This window comes from Homalodisca vitripennis, chromosome 2 (assembly GCF_021130785.1).
Source record: "Homalodisca vitripennis isolate AUS2020 chromosome 2, UT_GWSS_2.1, whole genome shotgun sequence".
Lineage (NCBI taxonomy): Eukaryota > Metazoa > Arthropoda > Insecta > Hemiptera > Cicadellidae > Homalodisca > Homalodisca vitripennis.
In genome coordinates this window covers 88,798,695-88,816,827 of record NC_060208.1, presented here as the reverse complement: position 1 = coordinate 88,816,827, position 18,133 = coordinate 88,798,695, and the positions used below count along the sequence as shown (strand labels likewise).

Below are 18,133 nucleotides of genomic sequence, written 5' to 3'. Positions count from 1 at the left end.
CTAGAAAACACCAAAAATACTTGCACGATACAGTTGTCATAAAAATGCTTCTTGCGAAATGTTACGGCAGACAATAGAATAAAACAGGAACAACATAATGATTCCTAATGTTATGTCAGTAGCAGGCTTTTACACAATCACTATGAACGTTACATTTTGTCAAAAATCGTGAAAGGGTTAATGCCTTTACAAGATGTGAACTTACAGGCTTAAAAATCTTCATTTCACTAACAATAATAATTATTTGCATATAGCCATCAAATAACAAGCAACAATTTAAAAAATAAAAATTATTTAGTTGTGACATTGAAACCAAAAAATATATAGTGTGTCCATAAATTATCGAATATACGAAAAATATTAATAGAGCCTTAGAATTAACCGTTAATAATGTCTTAACGTCTTCATAAAATAAAAATTGCTTTTATTGTGGCCCCAATTTTGAGTTTTGGTGGCTACCTTGGAATTAAGTTTAATATTTCAAATATGAAAAGGATCATGTAATATTATTTAAAACCAATTTTTTGTAAATTCTGAGCTCAATGATGAAATCCAAAAATTTTTAATATCTTAATCCGTTAGTTACTAAGAAAATTGCAGCTTTCCAATCTGTAATTGTATTATCCAGAGTTGAGTTATTATGTAAAATTGCTTCTAAAGCATGATGCTTGTGCACCACTTCAAACATTTCATGTTTAAATGTAACAAGGGAACTATGGAAGTGTAAAGGTACTCATTACTTACTAATTATTATTTGGAATTGATTTTAGTTATAAGTGTAGTTCTCTGTGTACTTAAAAGAAAAGATGAAGATAAAATTATATTGAATAGTGTACCTATTCTTAAAATGCATATTTTTCAAACTGAAGAAGGTCTAAGTCCAAAAGGAATTGTGCACATTTTATTGAATAGTGTACCTATTCTTAAAATGCATATTTTTCAAACTGAAGAAGGTCTAAGTCCAAAAGGAATGTGCTTTGAAAAACATTTACTGAACATTCCAATCAATGGAATTTTAGTATTATTTTGACATTTATATTGAAACTTAAAAGTCTGTCACAAAAACAAAGACACACTCTGTAAAGTAAATAGAATTATTTCTAAAATACTGTATCTCTTCTCCTTTTAAATATATTAATTTTTCTGTTAATACAGCTTTCAACTTTATTTTAAAACTTGAAGCTAAGAATTATATACTCACTTTCAGAGAGCATCGCCACATCTTCTAAACGATTCTTAACCTCTTGCATTTGTTGGTCGTGGTCTTCAAAATTCTGTTTCACATTTAAATTCTCAAATATATCCATTCGATCACATATCACCACATTATTTCTCAAATCCTCATTTAACTTTTCACTATATTTCATTTTCGGTTTGAGGATGTCGACGTTATCGTCAAGGAAATCATTGAAGTTCTCAATGTTATCTTCCCTATTCTTGTCGTTAAGTTCGAAATCCGTGTCACTCGTTTCGAATTCCACATCAGAGCTTACCGGATTATCTTGGTACCTTTGGTGAAGTGTGCTCGTTAGAAACTCATCCCAGTTGTTAATAGAACACTGTTTCTTTTCTTCCTCTTCACCCTCACTCTTCGAAAACTCGTCAGTGGACTCGTCGCTCGTTTGTTTTCCGTATGTGGTTTTCAAGCCTTTAAAATAGTCCAGAGTATAGTCTTCACAAGATCCCAGAATGACTGAGGTCTCATTTGAAGGGGAAACTGGTTTGTTCTCTTTAGCACAAGGAACGAAAAAAGGTTCCGCTTGTGTTACCTCATGAAACGTTACATCATCAGAAATATTCTCGTCACAAATGGAAATCTGTTTGTCTTTCACAAATGGAGTACTTACTGCCAAATCGTTTCTTGTCAAATTGAAACCATCAGAGACTGTCACATTATCAACAACCTTATCAATTTCGTCCTCAGAATCATCTGAACTGGAAATGATAACCCTGACATTTCTCTTCCTTCTCCTGCCACTCGAGAAGTCAATCTCAGGCTCTGAATCACTCTCAACATCCAAAATACTCGCCTCTGTCACAACAATTTCCGGGATGAATGTGCTTTCTTTCTTTTCATCACTTAAGAGTAAACAGTCCCCCACAACCAAATCAGACTGAACATTTTTGTGTTCACAAAAAGAATTTTCATCAAATTCACTCGGACCGGAAACAACACAATCACTGGCTACCATTAACGAGTTACAGAGTGGAAAGTCATTTTCCACCTGAGTGGCACTTTTACTGAGCAAATCATTTATATTTTTTATTAGTTTATTATCAAGTTCTGTTGCATCGTTAGTACTCTCTACACATTTATCAACACTAGTTACACACACATTATCAGTTTTAATAGTTACAGAGAAGTCTGCTGGTTTACTATTCATATCACAGTTGGTTTTCAATTGTTCATCTTCACTGTATGGACACCTTTCTACATCATTAATATTAGGAACTAAATGTACAATCTTATCTGTTTCATTATTCAGTGGTTTCTCTTCTTCAAAAATGTTCTCTTTATTTGGGGCTACAACTGTTTTACAACCCACTTTAATGTCATTAACAGGTTTAGATTTTTCAACAGGTTTGATTAGTATATTTGATGGAAGTTCTTTAGTAACACTTACACAGCTTTTTAGAGATGTGCTATGTTCTTTTTCACTATTAATGAATGTCTGGACATTATCTAAAACTGAGATAACTTCATACTGTGTTGGTGTTGAAATTTCTGAGGATGATTCAGTGTTCTGGGAAATTTCACTAATATCAGTTGTTTCTGGGCTTAACCTAGACTGTCTTAAAGAACTTTCATCGTTTTCTAATAATTTTAAGTTTTCTTCTTTATTCTCGTTTGTGGAAATTTTCATGTTGTTTAATTCCACATCAAGCGTAACATGAGAAGGAATTGAGTTTCCCTGAAAAACTTCATTGACAACTGTGCCTTCTGAAATTTGAGAGGGGCTGAGAACTACGACTACAGGTTCAGTCATGTAACATCCTTTGGTAACTAGTGACTTTTCAGATTTATTTTTTTCCGAGGCATCATTGACTAAAAAATTCAACTTATCCGGTTGTAATGAAGGTTGCCCCTCACCTTTGATAAACTGAAGGGAATTTTCTCTAGACTCCATATCCCGGAGTTTCCATTCTGCCTGAAGTTGTTTGAGAGCGTCTTGAAACTCCTCACCCAAAACAGCACCTCGAATATTCCCTTCACTTCCAAATCCAATAGTACTCATCATCGCTCCTGAAAATTTTCTTTTTGTTTTCTCTACTGAATATTGCCTTGTTAAAGAGGGCAAAGAGTCCGATTCACTACCTTCACTCTCGATATGAGTTAGAATCATCAAATCTGTCACACTTTTTGATTTTTCTTTCACTTTTTCAGAGAATTCCCCTCTTTCAATCCTTCCCCTCCAGGTCTCATCTTCTGTGTCTGTGCCCGAAGAATCTCTCCTTACCAGACTGTCATCCTGTAGATCTTGAGTTAAATCTATTCTCTTCCTGACCTCATTCATGGGTCCCAATCTAAAGTCAAGGATGGGATTTTCATCTGGAGAATTTGTGTCTTTTACAGGACTTTCTTGCCTAGAATCATCTGATGAGGAAGAAGTCTTCTCTAATGCAAGAGCATCATCCAGATCCTTAATTGCTTCTGAAATCTTCTTTACAAACTTCACGTCTTCTTCATTAGTGGTCTCTACTCCTTTCAACCAAGAATCAAATTCCTCAGTCTTCTCTTCTCGCATGTCCTCTACGGATCCCCTCAAGTTGGTAAGGCTCGGTGATTGTTTCTTCATCACTGAAAGGTTGGTCTGAGAGAAAAATTCCCCACCAGAACTGCTTGCCATGGACAACTGTGGTGAGGCTGTGCTAGGAGACATGTTCACGTCAGAGGATGATTTTTTCACCAGATCCATAACTTCACGGTCAGTGGACTTTATCTCCAGGTCCACTCCAGAGTCAAAGTCACTTCTGGCTGTCATCGTCTCTAAGGTGATCTGTAATCACATTATTCATCATTCACAAGTCAATACTAAATGTTTTATATCTTTATGAAATTGCAATTGTATAATTTAGTTTAACCTATCTGGTAGTACAATTTAGGACCAGGTGAAATTGATTAAACATAGTGAAATGCATTCCTTTAGTGTTGTTTTAATATATACAGAAATATACAATGCCTGACATTTTCACAATGTGTTTATAAGTTATTTTACTATGATAGTAATTTTCTCAGGTGTTGAAAGCTTAAATAGATTTTGAGTGAAATCTATGAAACTTTTTAAGAGGTCTTCATACATTTAATCATCATTTAATAACTCAAAAATTAAAAACTGAATTCACTTGATTATATAAGAAACCTAGTTTTAAATTTCATAATCAAATTCTTCAGAAAAAATTCAACAACACATATGTTAGACTTATTTTGGAAACAGATCAGAGAATCTAGAACTGCTTATCATAATCCTTATCCTTAACACACCAAAGATTTTTTACCCGATACAACTAAAATTAAATCAGTCTCTTTACAAAAACTTTGTGTATCACAAACAAACCAAAACTTATTCTAAATTGAGAAGAAGTACCTCTGGCGTTGAGTTAGGCCTAAGGGCGTCCCACCGTCGTTGAAAGTCTTCCTCACTGTGGCTGGTCTGCAAGTGATTGAGCATGGAGACAACATGGTCGAGTTGAGCTCTACCCCTCGACGGCAGCCAGCAAAGCGACATGAGACTGTAGAGGGCATTGGCGTGGAGGGGATGGAGAGTAGGGGGTGGCAAACGATACCTCTCCCCGCCCAACACTCGCACTATCACCTGAACACATCAATTCGTGAACTGTTAAAAACATTTCAAAAGCATTTTCAGCACAATGCCAATATGTTCATGACAGAAAGATGCACATCAAGAATTGTTTAAATTAAATTTTAATACTGAATGAAGTAAATCGCTACTTACAAATAGAACACAGATATGTACCGAAATGTACTACAGTCCAAAAGGATTTATTAGAAGACACTGAATTTCTAAAGTTTGCACATATCCACTAACTCACTCATTACCACCGTCATTTAACTCAAAGCAACATCATTCCTTGTGAGTTAAATAGCCTTTGGGGTTAAACAAATTTACAATAAATTATTGTCTTATGTCTAGATTCATTGCCAAAATACACATTAACCCCATAACGACTTTCTTTTTGTACCTTGTTTTGCTGAATTTTGTTTTTGTACTTTTTACTGAGACAGTTTGTAGAGTTCATATATATATATATATATCTATATATATAAAAGAAAGTCGTGTTAGTTACACTATTTATAAGTCAAGAACGGCTGATCCGATTTGGCTGAAAATTGGTAGGGAGGTAGCTAAGAACTGGGAGAAACACATAGGATACTTTTTATCCCGTTCCCGATTCAGGATTCCGCCCCACTGGTCTCTAAAAGTTACGGAAATACCCGTAGGAAATGCATTATAGCAAACATATGTTATTAAGTGAAAGGGCCTGTTCAAATTGAATCAGCTGTTTTTTGTAAACATATATAATGCAACAAAAGAAATATGTTTATATCATTTAATTACCAATTTAAATTTCTTTACATTTATAGTTTTAAAGCATAGAGTAAGCTTAAGAGAAACAGCAAATTTTGTTTCAACTGTTTCTGCAATCACTGTTAAGCATAGACTTTACTATCCAGATAATACAATTCAAATTTTAATTTTTTACAATTCAAAGCAGTTATCTCTGCATCTCCAAGTCAGATACGTACATTATTTGCTATCATCATTTCGATATGCTTTCCATCGAACCCATCTAACCTGTGGCACAAATACAAGGATAATATGGCAGAAGATATTTAACATCAAATTCGTGTCAGTTCAATAAATTCCGATCTTAAAATGAATGAGGAGATACATAATAGGGCCTTACTCTTGATCGAAGGCATGTGTTATCTCATGTGTGGTAGTTTATTAGTCAGGTTAGGAATGCCAGCGCCAAATCGTAAAATGAATGACGCATTTAATCGAGAATTGAAACGGGAACGTGAATATGATCACCAGGAATTAGATTTAGTACTTCAAACAAATGTGCCCCTGATGAACCCCCAACAAAAGGAAGTTTATGATACATTAATGAAGGCAATTGATGATGGAAACGGTGGTTTATATTTACATGGTGGAACTGGTAAGACATTCCTCATGTCAGTAGTTTTAGCCACTGTTCGTGCAAGATCCAACATTGCAGTTTCAGTTGCTTCTTCTGGAATAGCAGCCACATTGCTAGAAGGATATCGTACGGCACATTCTGCATTAAAATTGCCGTTAAATCTTCAATATATTGAAGAACCAACGTGCAACATTACAAAGCGCTCCGCTATGGCGAAAGTTTTATCAGAATCGAAGATCATCATCTGGGACGAATGCACAATAACGCATAAACATGCATTGGAAGCAGTTAACCTAACATTGCAAGATCTACGTAATGACTCAAAATGTTTTGGAGGCGCAACTATTTTACTGTCTGGCTATTTCCGCTAAACATTGCCAGTAATTCCCAGATCGACTGCTGCCGACAAAATAAACGCTTGCCTCAAATCATCGAATCTATGACGCTATGTTAGGAAACTTCAGCTGACAACAAACATGAGAGTTGCATTGCTGAACGATACATCTGCTGAAGATTTCTCTGAGTAATTGTTGACTATCGGTAATGGTCGAGTACCTGTCGACGAATCGAGCGGATTGATTTCATTTCCTCGGAATATCTGTAACTTTGTCTCATCGAAAGACGAACTCATCAACAAAGTATTCCCAAACATCATTACTAACCTCAAAAATAATGAATGGTTGAGTGAACGAGCAATTTTGGCAGCTAAGAATAAAGATGTAGATGACTTAAACTACATAATTCAGAATGAGATCATTGGTACACTGCATTCTTTCAAATCTGTTGACTGTGTAACAAATGAAGATGATGCCACCAACTATCCAATTGAATGTTTAAACTCCTTGGATGTACCTGGCACAATTTACAACTAAATATTGGTTCTGTAGTAATCATGCTTCGAAACTTATACCAACCAAAACTGTGCAACGGAACAAGTTTGGTGGTAAGTAAATTGATGAACAATTTGATTTACACCACAATACTCAAAGGTGAGGAAATTCTCATTCCGAGGATCCCGATGATCCCACCCGACATGCCATTTGAGTTTAAACGGTTTCAATTTCCGATCCGTCATGACTGTAAATAAGTCACAAGGCCAATCGTTGAAAGTTTGTGGTCTTAATATCAAACATCCATGTTTTCCCATGGCCAATTAAATGTGGCATGTCCACGGGTCGGAAGACCATCCGCGTTATTTGTTTTCGCGCCTAATAAAAAAACAAAAAATGTAGTTTATCACAAGGTGCTACAATAAATGACAAATAAAGAATCATTGAATAATTATATTTTTTTATTTACAATTATCCTAATTTAAAAAGTAAAAAATGTGATCATGTGATATTGCCTTTAAGGCGGGACAAAGTTCGCCGGGTCAGCTAGTATATATATATATATATATATGTATATATATATATATATATATATATATATATATATATGTATATATATATATATATATATATGTATATATATATATATATATGTATATATATATATATATATATATATATATATATATATATATATATATATATATATATATACATACTTTTTTATGACGAAGTTATTTTTATTGTTTTTTTTTTTAATTTTTGTTATTTTTATAGATAGGTCACTTTTATTATCCGTGTTTGTGTCACCATCATGCAAACGAAGCAAATCGTTTATTTGAGCATCATTAGCTGTATGCACTGTGCAATTACAGTGAATTCACAAAGGTGCAAACACTCTTGACAGAGGGCCAGGTGCTAACATCTAGTAGAAAATACCAGAACTGCTTGTGTGATGCTCAGTTCTCATGGAAATGCTTTTTGCACAATATTACGGTAGTCAACAGAATAAGACAGGAACAATATAACAATGCGTAATATTACGTCAGAAGCACACTTTTATAAAATCACTATTAACAAAATGAAAAACTTTGAAAGGGTTAATAAAACTAAGGATCACAAACTTAAATTTGCTTAGTTTGCTACTTTACCTGATCGTCAGTGAGTTCAGAATAAGGCAGCTGTCCGAATTGGCAGACCTCCCACAGCAGTACTCCAAGACTCCACACGTTTGCTTCTGCCGTCACCTAAACAATATTATTATTCAGAGCTCTCATGCTATAAAATTGTTCACCTGTGGTATTTAAACTTTTAAATGCTTGGTTTCTTAAATATATTTTATGTCAAGTCCCCTTTATTTATCAAAGTACAATTTCAAATATCCAAATTGCATGAAGACAAGATTGTTATTATTTTCATTTTATAACATGATTTGTCAAGAAGTAAAATATTACAATATTAATACAGAGTGCGACAAAATAACCTCCCGAATTTTCATTGTTTTGGTATTATAAAACAATCACCAAATGTGGGGATAGCAGTAATTAACGCAGGATAGGGCATAATTGCTGGCGCTCAGCATGTAGGCAACAGTCATCTTCATGGTGTGGATGAATATACAAAGAGCTTTTCCCATTGGATGCTTATTCATAGCAATGAATTAGTTGTCATGGCTCAGAGTGCATTCTAAATGCGATATAAAATTGCTCTTAATAGGTAGTACCACATCAAAACTCTAGTTTATTGTGGGTAAAAACTTCAAGGGAATCGATTCTTCTGTGAAAACATTAGGTAGAAGACTTTTTAGTGTCTGTAAACCTGAAAACATTGATGAAGTTAGGTATTCAATTTTGCAAAATCTTCAACGATCAGCTCACAAAAATGCAGCCACATCTTGTATATCTGACCTTAGTGATGTAGAATATTACACATGGATCTTAATTTACATTTATGTAAAATGGTTGCAGTCCAAGAACTGTCATAACATGATCAGTTCTTATGACTTTGACACCTTTCACTCATATTAAAGCGTGTCAAAGTCATATCTTCTACATAAATCTTCCTCCACGTCATTGATTTTTTTAAATGACAAGGCACATTTTTTTGGTAGGGTAAATAATCAAAATTTCCATTACTGAAGTGAAAACAACCCATAGGAAACCATGAGAAACTTCTTGACAGTGAACATGTAACTGTATGGTACACGTTGTCATGATGTTTTTTGAGGAGGGTGGCGTTGTACTAACTGTTAACTTAAACAGGTATGCCAACATGACTGAGGAATATTTTAAATCTGTATTACAAGGCCGGGCTCCGAAAAGGTGTGGTTCCAGTAGCACAGTGCCAGCTCACACTGCTCGGATAACAATAAACATTTTAAGACATGTGTTTCCTGGTTGATTGATTTATAAGGAGAAGACATTGTGTGGTCAGCATGATCACATAATATAACCCCCTCCTTGGACTTTTTCATGAGATTATTTGAAAGTTGAAGTGTTCAACATCGTCCCAGGAACTTGCCAGAACTGAAGCAAGCAAAACATGAGGAAGTTCTCCGAATTACCTCATTCAAGACTGGAGAGAGTTTCTGAGAGTTTCATAATCCACTTGCAGCACTTTACATTATTGACAACGAAGGCTTTAAAATTAATACTCAATTTTAAAAATTACAAAAAATGTATATTACATATACATTATAAACCATTAGTATTAACTAATATATTGTAACCATTCATAAGTATTTAGACACTAAAATCTAAGTTCATAAAGTGAAAATTTTTGAAAATTATTGATTTTTTACCTATATGTAAGAACTAATTGGGTAATAAAATACCTGTGAGTAATGTAATCTTCACATACAGTATCATTACATTACTTCTATCATATATCATTACTATCATTACTTCTATTACAGTAGGAACTTAATGTCCCATGTTAATGTCCATTACAAATTTATCCATGTTGCTACCATAAATTGCTACCAATTAGTTGCGACTTTGTATGTAAACATGATATAAACCAATTCTCAATATTGTATCTAGGAACTATTATAAAGAGATCAAAATATTAAAGGTTTTACTCAAACTATTATTTTTTAATTTTTAAAGCATTATCAAGTAAAAAATTAATTGTACCTAAGAGCTTGATTTTTATCATGAAGAATTAAATGTTAGATTCATTCATTTCAGATTAAAAATAAAAATACTATCTAACTACTAATATCTAATGACCTACAATTAATGTAACCTTCACATAAACAGTCTTTATATCACTTTTATAAAAATTATAAATTTAATGTATGGCTCTGTGCAAAATAATGCTATAAAGGAATGGTCAGTCAATATTCATTATAACAGATCAAACTTTAAATATATATAAAATTGTTTTACACCCACTATTTATTTTTATTTATCTTTTAAAAGAATTTTTATTTAGAATCAACCATATATTGTAATCGGTTACTTTAGACAACATATAATTGGATGGTCTCTAAAGGATTCAAATGGCATTGTTCTAATTTTTAGTCGTAATAATTTAATTTTGAAGTCATTCCAAAAGAATATATCCCAAAATAAGAATACACTTTTTGGTAAACTAAAGATTTTCAAAAATGTCTTGACTTTTATATGAGTGGTCTTCCAAACATTTCTCCTTCCAAATTATACTTTTGTAACAAAATGTAATAATTATGAATTTCCCATTACTAAAATAAATATATTCTTATCACACAATTTGTTGACCATTTACTCTTGTTTTTATTTTCCTCATAAATGTACTAAAATTAATTTATATACACTAAAGTCACAAAAAAACTAACTCACATCAAAACAAAACACAATATCCTCACAATAGAAGACTTTCAGTTTATAGAAGCACATGTTGTACACTATGTAGAAGCACAATGAAGAGACTAAACCGCAAACAAAACCCAACGCGAAGAATATTATATTGCAACAGATAACAATATGAGTAATCAAATCAGTTCAGTGAAATATGACGGCACCACCTCGTCTAAGGCAGTATCCCACTTGTCTATCACGTGAAGTCGCTCGAATACTGCCCATTAACCATCTTTGGTATGGCAAATCTTATCACCAGTGTTTTTTTATCTAAAGGTTTAGTAGGCCAAATGGTATCTAATCAGTTTCTTTGCTTTTTGGACCAGTTTCAGTTGATGACCTACGTTTTTTTCCAGCAAAAACGTTTTACTGAAATAAACTGAATGCTTGTAAAAAGTTATTTTTAAAAATGAACTTAATAATGATTTTAAACGATATACTCATGGTAAAACACTGCTAAATAATAATGGTTCACCTTATAAAAGTTTGTTTTCACACCTCTTAAAAGAATGTATTAACTAGGTTAGTGATGTTTTAAACTTATAAAAATTTATGAGTTTCTCATTAGACATCTTGGAGACATTTAGGCTTACCACTTTCATTAACCAAAACCATACAACATTTATGAAGAGCAACAACACTGAAGTTTTGGGACTATGTTGGAATCAGAATCGTAAATCTTGCTTGTATACAATACAATACAATATATGTAATTGTAAAATATGAAATACTGTACTGCGGTATCAGACACCAACAAGAAAGTAACACAAATATAAAGTACCTGTTTGGTTTCGATTGTGGTGGCAGTACAGTGTAGAGACTCTGGAGCACACCACCGCACAGGTACAGCCACATCTCCAGCAATGTAATATTCGTTCTGAAAACAAAATTATTATATACAAACCGTATACACAAATTACAGCAATCTAATTGAGAATTCTTCCGTAAAACAGTAGTCAAAATTCATGATATTTGTTTGTTAACTCGGGAGTGTCACAGCATTTATATTCATAAGGAATAAATCAGGTGTAGGTTACTGACAATCCAAGTGCACAGTTAGAATAAAATAGTAATATTTCATAACTGTTCCAATCATCTACGTGTTCGACATGTTTCTGTTGAGTGGCATTCAATATATTTTAAGTTGCATTGATAATATTTTAATAAATTGTCTTGCTATGGAATTATCAAAGTACACAATTCCCAGAGGTTGTGTTCATAAATTACAAATACAAGCAATGACCTCCCACTAAAACTACAGTAATAGTGCTTGTAATTGCAATGATCTAATATTTTACAGCTATTGTCTTCCACAAAATTAAATGTGGACTATAAATTAATGACTTGAGTATATTTCAAATCCAAATAAAACACTAAGCATATTTTGTGATGGGTACTCTTTCTCAATCAGTTGACATTAACATTCTTAGAATGATGTATAATGCTTATATCTACTCTAGAATAACTTATTGCATAATATTCTGAGGTGATTCAGTGGAACGTACGTCAGTGTATGTATTACAGAAAAAAATAATCCAAGCCGTGGTAAAAAAATTTCACAACACCGTGTAAACCTTTTTTTAAAGAATTACAATTTTACAGTTCTATCTATTTATATTGTACAGTTCCTTCTCTTAGTGAGGAAAAATCCATAATTTTACAGACAGCAACTCTTTTAAATCTATTTATATTAACAATCTATCCTCCTTTTGGTAATTTATTAAATAATTTTATTTTCACATAGATATAACTATCTTTTGTTTTTTCAAGCCTGGTCCTTGGCAGCTCTAACATGTACTTTTTCCTAGTTTTATAAGTGTGTATGATTTCTCTAACGGTATAATTTTGCAGATTTGCTTTCACATTAAAAGTAAACAATAACATATATACATCAGAGCAATGTCATGATATTTAAGTCCCTAAAAGCTTGCAGACAAGATTCCTTTTCATTGAGATTTTGTATGATTCTTATTGCCTTTTTAGCTAGACAAACACTTTTTTGAATGGCAGCTGTTTCCCCGTAAGGTAATTCCATAGACTAAGTGGGAGCGAAAAAAGGCAGAGTAGGAGGTTATTACCATTTTTTTCAGTGATGCAGAGTTTCAATTTACGCAGCAGGAAAATTACTCTTGCTAATTTATTACAAAGACTTTCTCTATGGCTTCCCCAGCTTAGTCTACTGTCTAAGAAGACTCCTAGTATTTTTACAGGCTTAAAAACATTTGTAAATAGAGTGGTCCATTGAAAAAATTGTATATTCTGTTTTCTATTGTTTACAACAAGCCTGTAGGCCTGAAACCACTCAGTTGCTACCTTCATTGCATTTTCTTGTTGTTTTATCAAACCATTAAGTGTACTACAGTGATTTATAAAAGTGGTATCATCAGCAAACAAGGCTGACATACAGGGTAAATTTAAAACAAAATCATTAACTGCAACAATAAATAAAAAGGGACATAAAACCAAACCTTGTGGCACACCAACTAGAATGTTTTTTTTTTTTATAAAAGACGAATTAGCATGAAAAACCACTTGTGTTCTATTTTCAAATAAAATACGAACAAATTTAACTCACCATCTTGCACATGATGGCAATAAAATTTACTTATAAGTAACTCATGAGGTATGCCGTTTAAGGCTTTAAACAGATCAATAATTAAGGTCACAGATGATGTTGTTTCATATTTAAAATTATTTATTACAGTACTAACTAAAGATTTTACAGCTTTTGCAGTATTCAGTCCCGGTCAAACCCCACACTGCTCTTTAAATAAGTGACCATCAAGCAAGAAAAGGGTTTGTAATTGGTTTTCAATACAGGATTCAAATATTTTGCTAAAAATAGGTATTAAAGATATGGGCCGAAACTGGAAGGGTTTGTTTTTATCATCCTTCTTATAGATAGGAACCACTTTTGCTATTTTTAAACTTAAAAAATATGTGCCTTCAATTAACATTAAATTAAATAGATAAGTTAGTGGTTCAGCTATGACACTGACAATCTGTTTAGTAATCGTATTTGAAAAACCGTATCAATCTTCACTACCAGATAAATTTAATTCAGAAGTACACTTTAGGACATCTTCAAAAAAAATTATTTTCCAATGTAATGTATTTCTTGGAGTACAGCTATTTACATAATTATTTACTAAGTTAAGAGCTACACTAAAATCAGCAGGTACTTGTGTTATATTCATATCAAGAGCTACATTTATAAAATATTCATTCAAAGTTTTAGAATCAATGGGAGAATCATGAGATTGTAATCCTGGGTTTTTTTCAGCTTTGATAATTCTATGTGGCTTTACATTTATTTTTAGACATATTAATGTAATTTTCATTTGCCAATAACTTTTCTTCCTTAATCAAGGTTTTAAGATACTGCTTTTTAGCTTCCTTATAAACAGATTTAGCCAACAGCTCTCTTTCTGTCCCTTTACTATTTTTTACATAGTCATAACAAACTAAAACATAGCTTCTAAAATTCTCAAGTTTTGGCGTAAACCATTAAATATTTAGCCATATGGAATTTTTAACTATAACTTCTTTAAATAACATGTTTCTTCATATAAACTAGTCAATAAATTAATAAAATAAGAAAATGCCTCGTCAACTCTATAAAAAATCTGAAGACTAGTCTAATCTGCTTCAAGAAGTTAATTTAAAAAACTATCAATTGTGATAGGAGTCACCACTCTTATTGTTTTGTACAAGTTATTAGTTTTTATAGCACATTATATGCTTGTCAAATTAGACTTATACAAGCTAGCTAAGATGCCAGCATGGTCAGACAGGTGAGGCTATATTACTCTACATTTAGGTTTTCCTTACTTATATTAGTGGTGTTATATTAGATTGTTGTCAAAACATGCCCCTCCTCTTGTTTTTTTCCAGGTTCAAGCAATACATGTTATAAGTGCATAAGAAAGGACTCTTTTCAAATGATTTTTTAAATTATATTTATATTAAAATTTACCAACATAGTACAAAACTATAGTTTCTTGGTATTATTTTGATAAAGATTGTAAAAGTGTATCTAGTAAACAGAAGAAATTGTTAAAATGCAAATCAGGTGTACAATAAATAGTTATAATTATTTTTTAATAAAACTACTGAAGCTTTAAACACAAGAGTAAGACAATAGTTTTCCAAAACAATTATCTGAAATTCCATCCCTACCCTGGTATATACACTGCTGCCTCCTCTTATAAGGGAAGATTTCTGTGATAAATACTGGCTAAATTAAACATAGTGGAGGATGTAAAATTAATTCTTCTTTAAGAATCCAATGTTCATTAATTGTTATTATATCAATGGTTATATTAAGTTCATTTATCCAAAAATGTAACATGCTAGTTTATTTTTAATTGACTGGATATTCAAATGAAAGATATTAAATGCCATGGAGTCGGTTAATGTGTTCTCATCAGTGGCGAGGGTGGGTGGCGACTTGGAACTGGGGATGGTGAGTATCCTGAGTTGTTGGCTTCATTTGTTTGGGCTGACTGCAACACTGGCGATTCGGTACGATACTGATGGACACTCGTGTCTACGCTTAGAAATGATGTGGGTAGCTTGTCTGGATTGTCTCATACTCTTGTATTATCTCATGAGCCAGCCACCTTTCTTCACTAACACTAAAGTGTAAACCATGTCTAGTATGCAGGTGTTCATTTACTTTACTGGCTTCAACTAATGTCACATTAGTAGAAGTATCTCAGAGAGTTTCTTCGGGACACATGACCACTAAGCTAGGTCATATTGATTGGGCAAGACCACTAAAACTACATTACTTGTGTAGAATTTTGCCATTTCAAGGGGTTTTGTAATGTTACTAATGGCAACCTGAGATTCATTTTTAGCAACATCATTTGCTCCATACATGAGAACAAGTACATCGTTATTCATACCATTTTCTTTTTTGAAGTTTACCATTTTCTGGACTTTTTACACTTTCCTCCAGGTTTGAGATAACCTGTAAGCTCAAATGAGTTTAAATATTATTAATATTCCAAGCAATATCCCTTCCATGACTGTCTGAACATAGTAGCAATTTCTTCTTGGCAATGAAAGAAATGTGCCAAAAGAGGAGAATGAGGATGACGAACTAAGTAAAGCTATGACAGATGAAGTTCTACATCTTTAATTTAAATAGTTTTGGAAAATTAAGGCCGAGATACAATATAGTTCTTCATAGATTGGTGATCTGGAGAAAGCAAGTGGAACATGTTAAGACTGGTATACTCTACAATAATAGGGAAACTTTGAACATATTTTAGTACGTAGTATATATGAAGTACAAAAAAAAAAAAAACAAAAACTGGAATGAAATACTTTAAGTTGAAATACTGAAAAGTATATGGTTAGGAAATTGGATGGAAATATATACAAATTGAGATATGATAAAAATATAAAGGAAAAAAGAACTCTCATAGATTACAAATTATTATTATAGAGAAGGTTATAACAAAGCAACAATGATTCCATAAACCCCTTAAATCAAATAAGAATAGGATGGATACCTTGTAAGTGTCTATACTTGTTCCATAGTCTCCAACTTTGACAGTGAGGTCTGACGTTACTTGACAGTTTCTTGCAGCCAAATCTCTGAAATACATAAATATTTGTTATTAAAATCCATAAAGGTGATTTACATTTATTAATAATAAGCTTAGAGTACTTCAAAGAATTCAGAATATATAAAGAAAACTATTAACAATAAACTCAATCATTTTATATTATTTATGCTTACTTTATTTATTAATACAGCAGCTTTAATTTCAGAGCTTTTAAGCTAAACAATTTAATTTAATGTTTAATTATCAGTGCCAACCCAATAACTATAAAAATAAAACTATTTTTACAGAGTTGTTTCAATGCTGCTGTAATTGGGTACAAACTTCAAAGCAACATTACTGACAGAGCAAGCAATGAAACATTCAATTTGTGCAAGAACCATGTACTGCGTATCCAATGCCCAGTAAGTCCTATCCCATAAATCTTAGGTACCCTCCTCACACTGAATCATTTTGCAAAGCTAAGAATGGATTAAAAGAATTCAAAGGCATTAGCATCAATAATACTAATATTTCAGAGTTTTATGTAAGAACTGATAGTTGTTGCAAAGATTGCACTGCGAGAGCCAAAAGAGAGGTATACTAACGTGTGTACAAAGCCATGGGAGATCATGTGCTGCAAGCCGGAAGCTACCTGACACATGATCCGCAGACAGACTCCCTGCTCACACAAGACGTTTGCACTAGTAAGATTTCCACAGAGAAAACTCTTCAGGTCACCCTGGAACAATAAAAGAAATATTAAAATTTGTGCCTAAGTTATAACAAATGCCAAAGCAAAGACCTACTCACACAGGACATTGGCAATGGTCAGATTATAGAGAATGCATTTTAGCCAAACTAGCTCTTCACACAGAATTGCATCATAGAGAGTTACAATCTCCGGTGTCATTTTGATCAATTCAAAAGCTATTTTTATGTCTCTTAGGTTTATGGTTTTTATGTGCACTTATTACAATAGGTTTATATGAGTAGCAATTATGTAAGTGTCTGTTTTACTTAAAAATGCTCCAAAATCTCTAAACACTTGTTTACTGACAAACTTTGTCACTGCCTCAACTTCAGAGTAATCATTGTGACAGTTGTTCTCTTAGGGAAAGAAGCTTATAAATTGCACCTAGTCCTACAAGGACTTTTGCACTGCTTCCTGAGGGACAGGATATTATGGATGGGTAAGGTTGGGGGGTAGGGGCCGCTTCCTGTCAAGATTCATGAGGAAGAATATATGGTACTAATCTCAAGTCATGTCCCCTCTGGAAGAAGGGGAAGCCAACTTTGAACCACCCTCTCCAGTCAAAGCAGGTAGGGAGTAACACACCCTTAAATTTAGGCTTGCAAGAGCCACATAGGGAACAAATCCCACTAACTCAACAGTTATCTCCCGCAATAGACTAGACATATCGAATTACCCTTGCACCCCAGAACCTTAACATTTGCGGTTAGTGATGTACCACTCCCAGGCATCCATAAGGTTGCCCAGATTTAACTGACACATTGGGTTTTGTTGTGCCCAGTGTGCGTTCAACTGGAAGGTATAAACCATCCAGAAATGACACCTGCTGGAGGACATTACAACAGTTATGTCAGCTTATTTCTTTGAATTTGGTAATAAAAACAAACTGTCTTACAGATTAGGATTAGTATCCCACCACACGTGATTGTTTTACAATGTCATGCATATAATTCGAAGAACTATATGACAACTTTCTCTGTAAATCTCATC

The 18,133-nt window shown here is 33.1% G+C and overlaps 1 protein-coding gene across 1 annotated transcript in view; it reads right to left on the bottom strand.

Annotated features, from left to right (window-relative positions):
* LOC124354341 overlaps window positions 1-18,133 on the bottom strand; it is a 148,686-nt gene that overhangs the window by 24,809 nt on the left and 105,744 nt on the right. Inside the window, 6 exon segments of the mRNA XM_046804715.1 lie at window positions 1,202-3,998; window positions 4,587-4,814; window positions 8,147-8,242; window positions 11,616-11,711; window positions 16,357-16,441; window positions 16,998-17,131. Coding sequence (XP_046660671.1) covers window positions 1,202-3,998; window positions 4,587-4,814; window positions 8,147-8,242; window positions 11,616-11,711; window positions 16,357-16,441; window positions 16,998-17,131 — 3,436 coding nt within the window.